The sequence below is a fragment of the Condylura cristata genome, unplaced genomic scaffold (genome assembly GCF_000260355.1).
Source record: "Condylura cristata isolate star-nosed mole 26May11 unplaced genomic scaffold, ConCri1.0 scaffold00023, whole genome shotgun sequence".
NCBI lineage: Eukaryota > Metazoa > Chordata > Mammalia > Eulipotyphla > Talpidae > Condylura > Condylura cristata.
This window is the reverse complement of record NW_004567124.1, coordinates 17,718,794-17,729,305: the sequence shown is the minus strand read 5'-3', so window position 1 is coordinate 17,729,305 and position 10,512 is coordinate 17,718,794. Positions and strand designations below refer to the sequence as shown.

The window sequence follows — 10,512 nt, the reverse complement described above, 5'->3', positions numbered from 1 at the left end:
AACATTGGTCTTGCACTTACTAATATTCTTAAAAAGAAAGCACTGAAATTGAGGCTTTTTCTACACAGGCTATTAAAGTTAATAGCTAAAAATTGTGACTCTGTTCCACTTACCACTTTGTGCACAAAAACTTTTCTGTGTTTCTCGGATAACATATCACCCCAGTGGTGAGGCAAGAGTGGGCATATAATTGGAAAGAAAGATGTCAGTTAGGTAAACACAGTGGGAGAGGGTCCTCCTTAGTGGCACAACAGGTTAAAATGCAGCATTATAAAGCTAGCCACAGCTGCTTCAGCATAAGTTTGATCCAGGACCAAGGAGCTGACCCACATGGCGCAGCAGACCTCTTCTGTCTCTCCCGCTGCTCCCCTTAGCAGTGTATTTGTCAACCTGCCTGTTCTGCTCCCCACTCTGTCTCTGATGAATCCTCTCATTGCCCCTGCACTTCTGGCCTAAACCCCAGTTCTGTACGCAAAAATAAATAAATCTTTTAAAAAAGAAAGAAAGAAAAGGTATTAAAAAAAAAAAAAACCATAGTGGTGGAATGAGAACATTGGCCAATCTTAGGGCAGCATTATCATCCATGGGCTGCGATCAAGTGCTCAAGTTCAAGCTGGGTTCTACTATTTACTAGCCAAGTCTTGGATGTTATTATATCCTATGATTCAGTTTATTCATCTATCAAATGAGAATGAGAAAAGACTACCTCCAAAGTTTGTTTTGAAAAGTAAAAGAGATAATACATTTTTTTTAAAGATTTATTTATTTGTGCATACAGAACTGGGGTACAGGCCAGAGGCTCAGGGGTGGTCAGAGGCTTCACTAGAGACAGAGAGGGGAACAGAACAGGCAGATCAACGGAGCACACTGCTGAGGGGAGCAGCGGGCTGGTCAGGAGAGGTCTGCTGCACCATGTGGTCACCTCCCGGGCAGGCGGGAATCGAACTCATGCGGAAGTGGTTTTAGCTTCTCAGTGCTGTGCTTTAACCCGCTGCGCCACCAGGGAGGGCCGAGATAATACATTTTTAAGTACAAAGCATAGCCCATAGCACAGACTAAGTACACTATGTAGGTAGCTGAAGAGCTGTAGACAGGTGACTACAGGCAGCAAGGCTCAAAGGATTTTGCGGCTGGTGATTAACTGAGCTTTGGCAGCCTTTGCTTCTGCAGAGGCCCTGTGTGTTGAAGACTTAGGTCATCTAACACATTGCAAACTACCTAGTTCTAGTTCCAGACACCTTGAGCAGTAGGGACTTCACCTAGTTAAAGAAAAGGTTGATTTCCTTGAAACAGAACAAGGTTATAGCAGTGTTTTGTCCACAAACAGGGCTTATCTTTCAAATAGTACAGGCAGCAAAAATTTGGCAAGATCAGAATTCAAATTCCAACTTCATTATTTCCTAGGTCTTGAAGGTTAATTTCCTGATCTCTATGCTGAAGGTAATTCCTACTTGCAGGCAAAGACATATCTAAAAGGCATCACTGAACTGGTATTCTCTGGACACAATTAAAGCCCACCAGAGAAAGTTTACCTTCTGGGGAGTTTTACAAGTTCTAAACTTACCATCCAACCTTAAAATATGGCCTGGTTATTTTTTTCTCCTGAATTTTTACACACTCCTTACCTGACTGAGCAGAAGATTTGCTTAGTGTCTTAAGCAATGCCATGAATTTGTACTTACTTAACATGACTATATGGTAGACTATCTTTAAAAGGCATACATACATCATTTTGTTGCACAGCGGGTTAAAGCACAGCACAAAGAAGCTAAAGCCACTTCAGCATAAGTTCGATCCCCAGCCAGGGAGCTGACCCACATGGAGCAGCAGACCTTTCCTCTTTCTCCCACTACTCCCCTCAGCAGTGTATTTCAGTAGATGCTTATTCTGCTCCCCCACTTTGTCTCTGGTGAATCCTCTCAGCACCTGCATCCCTGCACCTTCAGCCTAGATCCTAGTTATTGTGTGTACAAATTTTAAAAAAAGACAAACAGATGGCTAACAGAGATACGAAAAAATGCTCACCATCATTCATCACAGAAGTGCAAATCAAAATCACAATGATCACTACCTCCATACCTGTAATATGGCCCATATCATGTGGAGAAAAAGGAACTGTCATGAATTGCTGGTGGGAATGTAGACAAATATGGAAAATAGCATAGAAGTTTCTCAAAATATTAAAAATAGATTTACCATGTGATCTAGAAATTTCACTCTTTGGGATCTACATGAAGAATGCAAAAACACTAATTTGAAGAGACATACTCAAACCAATGTTCTTTGCAGCACTATTTACAATAGCCAAATTATAGAAACATCCTAGTACCCAAGTGCAGATGAGTGGATTAAGGTGTAGTATACATACACGATGGAATACTACTCAGCTATTTAAAAAGATGGATGGGACTAGAGAGGATTATGTTAAGAAAAGTAAGCTGGAAGCACACAGACAAATAACAACTGTTCTCACTAATGTGTTGAAATACAGAGGGAAAAAACCTACCTGAAACCTAGAAATGTTTTTTGAAAAGATTTATTTATTTATTTATTTATTTATGCACACAAGAACTAGGATACAGACCAGAGGTATTGGGGGTGGATGGCTGAGGTTATTCACACAGTGGGAAGCAGAACAAATAGACTGATGAAATACACTGCTGAGCGGAGCAGAGGGCAAGACTGGAGAGGTCTGCTGTGCCATGTGGGTCACCTCCCTGGCCAGAGATCAATAGCTTCATAATGCTGTGTTTTAACCCCTTGTGCCACCAAGGAGACCCCTGAAACCTAGAAATCTTACTGAAAATTTGAAGCTACCAGAAGGAGAAGCTGGAGAGCTAACTGTGGAGGGGGTTCCTTGATTGTGGGTGCCATATGGTAACATACATCTGAAGTACCTGTAAATTATATAAAATGCTGTACACTAATATTACCTCAATAAAAATAATTTTTAAAATAGACACTGATAAAGTAATGGAGTCTCATAAGAAAAAATTAAAGTAACAGAATGGATATTTCTCCCTGATTACAAAAAAAAGAACACTTGTATTATGAGAAAATACACGTTTTGAGGACTTAAAAATCCATGATCTTTTCTTTTAATCGTATTACTAATCTACTATATGATTGCAGTTTAAAAATAAAATACTGCTGCACCAGCAAAAAGATTCCAAGTGCTAAAGATTCAGATGGTGACTAGCATTTTTTAGCAATAAATTATTTTTAAGTTAAGGTATATGCATTGGATTTTCAGACATAATGTTATCGCACACTTAATACAATATAGTATAACATAACTTTTTCATGTACAGGGAAACAAAAAGTACTGTTGGATTCACTTTCTTGCAACATTTGCTTAACTGAAGTTGTCTGAAACCAGACCAGCAATATTTCTGAAATGTGACTGTATCTGTCACTCTGATTCCCTTCTTGATCTGATACTGCTCCTTGGTATGGAAGAAAAATTCCTAGTCAAAAACAGTGCAGTCTAGAATTATGGGGACACTACCATCCAGTGACCTGAAACAAATGCTCGCCAGTCCCTACCACTGTGGTGATTTGTGTGTGGGGATATTGGTTTCTTGACACTAACCTGCTAGCTCCTGACTCCTGGAGTCTTATTCTCACCCATTCTCCTTAACTTTCCTCCCACCCTTTCTCCCCCCTACAAATATATATACCACCTCCTTAGGGATATCACCTCACAAGTGCTCTGTAAATCCAGTGTTAGCTTGTGACTTTAAACAAGAGTGACCTTTTAAAAGAAATACAATATTTTATGTATATTTTTGGATATGTGCTGCCAAAGCAAACACTTTATGAGCATTTGACATAGGTTCTTTTGTCTTTTCTAGGAAAAACAGAAGCCTATTTGGAAGCCATTAGAAAAAACATTGAGTGGTTGAAGAAACACAACAAAAAAGGAAATAAAGAAGGTAATGAAATTAGTGTGGTTATAAATTGTAAGCCTCACTCATTTGTTAGAGATTCGTTCTGATTGACACAAATTGTACTAATGTCTCCTCTGAGAGCACAGAGAAACCGCAAGCACCTCTCCGAGGCAGAAGGAAGCAGGAGCTCTAATTCTCTTATTTTTCAAATCAGCCTTTCAAGTAAAAGCTTTTATTTTATTATGAAATAAGACTAACATTTTATCATGGAAAATGTCAAACAAAGGTAGAGAGAATAATATATTGAATACCCATGGTTCCATCATCCACTCCCATTAATTAACATTTGCCAACCTTATTTCATCTAGTCACTGCCCCGTTCTTGGAGTATTTTAAACAAAGACATTCTCTGAGCACTTTCTAGAGGGTCCTTGCAATCACTAACACAGAACCACACTGTTTAGAGTGTGAGAAAAGTGAAGGACAGTAAGATATGCCCCCAGCTTGTCTCCCACATCCTGCCTAGTCACTTTCAACAGTCATCAACAACACTACGAGTGGCCAGTGCTGTCATAGATGTGTGCAAAGTGTACATATCTGTGTGTGGTAGTGTAAAGAGGTGAGCAAAGAGCACATCTTACCTGGACGTAGCCTGGGGGAAAGGTTGCAAGGAAAGCCTTTGCTGGAAGGGTAAATGAGGCGAGAGGGAGGCAGAGGATCATGGGGGCTGAGGCATGAAGGGACAGAAGAAAGTGATGAGTTCCAGGAATCTAGAGCCATTCCACTTCCCTGGGAGGGCTGGGTGTCAGGCTGGGAAAGTGTGTAGCCCCAGGTCAAGAAGAGGCTTTGCACTCTGCAAAGGGGGCTAGTTTTAGCCAGAAGATCTGAAATTAGGTTAAGACTTCAGAAATCCATCAGGCAGCAGTGTGGTTACAGATTTGGGGAAAAGAATTGAAAAGACCCCGGAGAGAGATAAGAGGCAAGGATCTAGAGCAGAAAGAATGGGGTTTTCTCTCAAGGCAGAGGAAATAAAGAGGAAGGGAGAAACATAAGAACTCCATGGAGAGGGAGGAATCAGCATTGTTCCTACCTCTGGCCAGAGCAGGTGCAAGGTGATGCTTAGGATAAGAGCAATGTTTCTCCAACTTACAATGCATTCAAGTAACCTGTGGAGTTTCTACATTTCTTTACACCCAGCTTGCACCCCAAGACTACTCAATGAGAATCTTGAGAGGCAAGACCCAAGCATCAATATTTTTAAAACCCACCATGGGTTTTAGAGTATGTTAGTGTAGATATACTAACCTCACCCCGACCAGGAACCCTATTAACTTTTATATGATTTATAGACAAAGCTGGCCTCGGCCAAATTTATGCCCTGGTTAAATAAGTTAACTCATGCGAACTACATATCAAGCATATACAGACTACATCAAAGGCGGCGTGTTATCTTCTACTAGGCCCCCAGTGCTTGAAGGTTATGGCAAAAAAACAGTCTGAGAAACTGTTTTTCATGGAACCCACATATACACTAACAGCAGCGAGGGAAGAACAGGGCTCACTCAAACAGCCCATCCTTTGCACTAGGTACAACAGATAGCTGTATACAGATAGCTGTATAAAAAAAATATAAGCTTCCTATTTCCAAAGATAGGAAAATATTGTCCTCTTTGCTCATTCAAATCACCTGGACTTCTTCACCTCTGAGAAGTCCGCTTTTATTCCACTAGAGATGCTGATCCTGTGACCTTTTACGAAAAGCCAGTATTAATCTGAGGCAGTGATGATAAAGTCAGTCTGCTCTCTAAGTCAGTCAGGAATCAGCTCATGGTGTGCACACAAAACACACCTTGAGATGATTCTGGTTTGTGCCCAAGAGAAAAGAAAGTGAAAAAAAAAAAAAAAAAAAGGTACCACCACTCATCTTTCCTGTCTCTGCAGGGGTCATTAATGCTTACCTCCTGGGGTGTTGTGAAGAGCAGATAAGGTGTGGTTGTAAAGTGCTCGTGGTAACAGTTCTGTCTTTAATCCCCATGGCCATGCCCTGATGGAAGCAACTGCTCCCCTGGGTGGCAAGGACAGAAACGGCTCTCTACATGTCAGCTCCCCTGGATATGACCAACACCTGGTTTCTGCCATCCCTGGTTCTGAGTTCTACTCCCGTGCAGGAGCGGAAAGATGCCCACGTGACCTGATTTCCAATTACATTCAGTCCACGTAAAGGTGGGGGGAGGGGCCACTCCAGGGGCCTGCCAGTAGCCAAGGGGAACTACACTGTCTTCAAGGAACTCAGCCTCAGGCAACACAGAGCCTAAAGGGGTTTCCCCAGAAGTGCCTGGGGGGCGGTGTGGGGGGTGGGGAAGCTCTACAGGTCCAAACATGGGGGCATATGTGTCTTACCTTTTAGTCTCCCTGTCGGCTATATTGTGTGTAGCCATTAAAAATGGTGCTGCTGAGATTGTTACTGCGTGTGTGTACAGTGAAAAGCCCTAGTTCTGAAGTTGTGTGTATATTGATCTCAGTTCCGGGGTGAAACAGATATAGTTGAACAGCTACAAGAAAAGAGAACAAAGTACTGCCTGTGATTATCTCTGATTAATAGACTTCAGGTGATTTAGATTTTATGTTTCTGCATTTTCCATGTTTTAAAACAATGAATATATAATAATTAAAGAATCAAGGGATAATATGGGTTTGGGGTTCTTGTCCTTTTAAGCCTTCAGGCAGATGCCATAGACAGCTCTTAAGTTGGGGGGATGACTTTGTTTATATTGGCTATTTTGATGATTTACATACTTTTATTAAAGGAGGACAGGAGCTATAAAGAGGTTATGTTTGTTTTGCTTCATGCATATAATTCAAGCTGAAAAATCAAGCTAATTCTTAATTTGTAAAAAAGAACATGAATTTAACCAGTGTAATAAATTCAGGAAGTTCTCATATCTCTTATTACCTGTGTGAGTTTTAATAAGGCACTGAACCTTAGGATCTTGTTTTATGCCTGTTTTGCCCCGACCTCTGTGACGGGCTGCAAGAAAGAGAGATGGGAGGCAGAAAGGCTGAGCAAGCAGAGTTTATTGCTCCCGGACAGCAGCTGAGATGGAGCCCCTAGAGTGGGGTCCGCAGCTACTGCCAGCCCTATAGGGGGAAGGGTCTCTTATATAGATTCTAAGCTCAGATTCCAAAGGGGTGACTCATCACTGTGTCCCTTGATGTAAGGCCCAGTTCATTATCACCTTCATCTAGTCCCATTCTGGATGCAAGTCCCAGTTTATTACTGCCTTATCACCCTTGGATGCAAGGTCTAATTTATTACTGCCCTTATGCAGTCCAATCAGAAAATCTCTGCATTTGGTCACCCCCAACAATGCCAAGTGTGATTCCTGGGTATTTATTTAAAATGCAGACTCAGTCCTAGACATACTGAATGTAAATCTACCCCAGGTCATTGGTCTATATAGTTTGCAAAAGCCTTGCTCCACAAGCCCTGAGGTCAAATGACTAATCAATCACTGCATTATGAGGAATACCATATGAGGTAATATAATACATGTAACCTGATTTGAAACTGCAAAGCACTGCACAAATGCCAAGAACTCATAATGTCTTCCAGAATGAAAAATGGGGATGGTAATTGTGGTGTTTGTTGAACAAAATGCTTCTTAGCTAATGGTAATCACTGTCACGGGATTGTTTTTTCCTGATCCTTGCTCATGATACTTTAATGATATTTTCCAGATTATGACCTTTCAAAGATGAGGGACTTTATCAACCAACAAGCTGATGTTTATGTGGAAAAAGGCATCCTCGATAAAGAAGAAGCCGATGCTATAAAGCGCATTTACAGTAGCCTGTAAAAACAGCAAAAGACCCAGGAGTTTTGCAACTGTTTCAGAAAATGTAATATAGCTTCAAACACTCTAATTCTGTGATTAAAGTTGTTTTGACCCAAGGATTATTAGAAAGTGCTGAATTTATAGTAGCTAACCTTTTAGAAGTGGTTAAAACATAGCTTTCTGGATATAAAAATTATCTGAAAAGTAAAATTGTATGTAATTGAAATTCTGTATATAGAATCCTTATTTCTTCATACATTGACATTTTATAATAAGAGGTAGGTTGCTTTAGAAAAGTTTTTAATGGGCTGAATTTAAAACTGAAATTTCTACACATAAGCAGTCCCTGAAGAATTAGGAAAGCTATGTTTTCTAGGCATGCTAGATACCGGAGCACCTTGTAGGTGTATTACAAGATGTTTCCACTTTGGCAATTGAAATGAATTTAAGCTCCTCATGGTCTCTATAGCATAAAGGAGAGTTAACTGCTTTTGTGACTGTACTTTTTAGTTAATCCATCATCAGGCCCAATGACATAAAAAGGAACATAAAAAATGGGCATAGGATTTGCTAGATTTATCAAAACTTTCCCCCCTTTAATTTTCTTTTAATGAGTGTTCAGTCATTGAATTTATTAGAGAGATAACCACATAGTCTCTAAGAAGACAAATGAGATCACAAGTAAGTAAAGCAAGGCAAAAATTTATTCCAGAGCAAGTTATCCAAAATGGCTTTGATTCAAGGCAAGACTTCTCAATAAGGTAGAATTCGAGATAAAAATTATTCCCTTCCTGGTGAACCAAAGCTGATAGCTGAACTTCTCTAGTAGAAAAAGTCTAGTGAAGGCTGGCTGGAAGCGGGCCACTCCCTTCCTCAGCAACCACAGCAAGCACAGCCCTTTCAGGGTTGTGCTGAGCACACAGTGGCCCAGGAACCTTTCGGAATGTTAATGGACCATAGTATGCTTTCAAAATGTACCATCAGGTATATATTAATTATAAAAACGTTAAATATACTTCAGTTGAAAAACTCATAAAGACAGTAGGATGCTTTGGGTTTGTGTTGCCACTTCAAATGGCCTTCTGACCTCCTGTCTTGAATGTCTCCATCTGATATTCACTAATATTCACTAACAGCTTAGTAACTGTTTCTGACCGGTTGGAGACTACTGTTGTTCCTCTTCCTCATCTTCACTAGAGAATTGCAAAAACATAGCAAACCCAAAGCCTTAAACACAGTGAAATTAACTCACTCTTAAGAGTCAGGATGCATTGAGGCCCCCAAGAGGGAACAAAAATACCTGTGCCCACTCATGCGCTTACCAAAGCCAAGTAAGTCACTGTGTCAATGAGTCATCCTTGATAACAGGACCAGCTCCCCACGTTCAGGGGTTCAAAAGGCTGCTCTTAGAGAGAAAAAACTGGCCATGACTAAAGCTTTATCCATTCACTTTAATTTATTTAAATATCTATGTAGTGCCTTTTAAAATTAGGATTTAGGGAGCTTATGATAGCTTTCAGAGCACACTGACATTCATTCTCTCCTATCAACAAAAGGTCATTTTTTATAAATGAAGCAATTAGTTTATGAAAGGAAAATAGGGGCACAGAAGTGGTAGTAGAGCTAGAGAGAGCCCAGGCTTCCCACCCCCATTGGCTTTTTCCACAGAGATCCCAGGTGCAAGAGGCCAAAGCACAGTTCAACTCTGGCCACAACACAGTCAAAGTCATAAACTGAAGGTGAAGGGAGAGATGCTTTGGCTAGAAATTGCTAAGAGATCTTAGGCAAAACATAAAATACTGAGAACTATGTTTTTGAGAATGCGATCTTGATGGAGTTCTGATGAGATGTTGGGGTTCAGTGAGTGGGGTCCTTGGTTTGTCTTTGAGGAAAGTGTTGGCAGGGTTCCCCTGTCAGTGATACATAGCAGTTTTATCCAGGAGACAAAGATGTTTGCACAGACATAGGCAAAGTATCCAACAAGGGCAGACTTATTAGGGGAAAAAATGGTAAAGAAGACACTAGCACAGACATAGGTGGGTAGAGAATGGTACAGTTTTTTTTGTTTTGTTTTTTTTTTTAAGGCCAGAGGTGCCGGGGCAGTGAGAGGATTCACCAGAGACAGAGTGGGGAGTAGAACAGGCAGATCGTCGAAGTACACTGCTGAGGGGCGCAGCGGGTGGGTCAGGAGAGGTCTGGGTGCCATGTGGTCACCTCCAGGGCAGGTGGGGATCGAACTCATGCTGAAGTGGCTTCAGCTTCTCAGTGCTGTGTTTTAATCTGCTGCGCCACCAGGGAGGACTGAATGCTGCAGCTTTTAAAGGGACAGAAAAGAGATACCTGCATAGGCACTGGTGGGCAGTCTTGGGACAGAGCTGCATTTTGCTAGGGCAGAAGTTGTTCTATATATTGATTCCTTTTTCAGGGAGAAGTTCACTTCTTGGTGAAATTTTTATCTATTATTAAATTAGCCACTTCTAGGGTGTCTCTAAGGCCATTAGTCCTCCACATCCCACCTCTGGTACCCACTTATATTTTCTATAGCAGTCCTTTGTTTGTTTTTAAAGATTTATTTATTTATTCATATGGAACTGGGGTACAGGCCAGAGATGTGGAGGGTGAGAGGATTCACCAAAGACACAGTGGGAAGCAGAACAGGCAGATCCACGAAGTGCACTGCTGAGAGGAGCAGCGGGCGGGTCAGGAGAGGTCTGCCACGCCATGTGGTCACCTCCGGGGCAAGCAGGGATCGAACTCATGAGGAAGTGACTTTAGCTTCTTAGTGC

General features: G+C 41.2%; 1 protein-coding gene across 1 annotated transcript in view; it reads left to right on the top strand.

Annotated features, from left to right (window-relative positions):
- SCG3 (secretogranin III) overlaps positions 1-7,952 on the top strand; it is a 34,260-nt gene extending 26,308 nt beyond the window's left edge. Inside the window, exons 12-13 of the mRNA XM_012728661.1 lie at positions 3,855-3,935; positions 7,629-7,952. Coding sequence (XP_012584115.1) covers positions 3,855-3,935; positions 7,629-7,747 — 200 coding nt within the window. The 3' untranslated portion in view covers positions 7,748-7,952. The remainder of the gene's footprint in view (positions 1-3,854; positions 3,936-7,628) is intronic.
- The last annotated feature ends 2,560 nt before the right edge of the window (positions 7,953-10,512 follow it).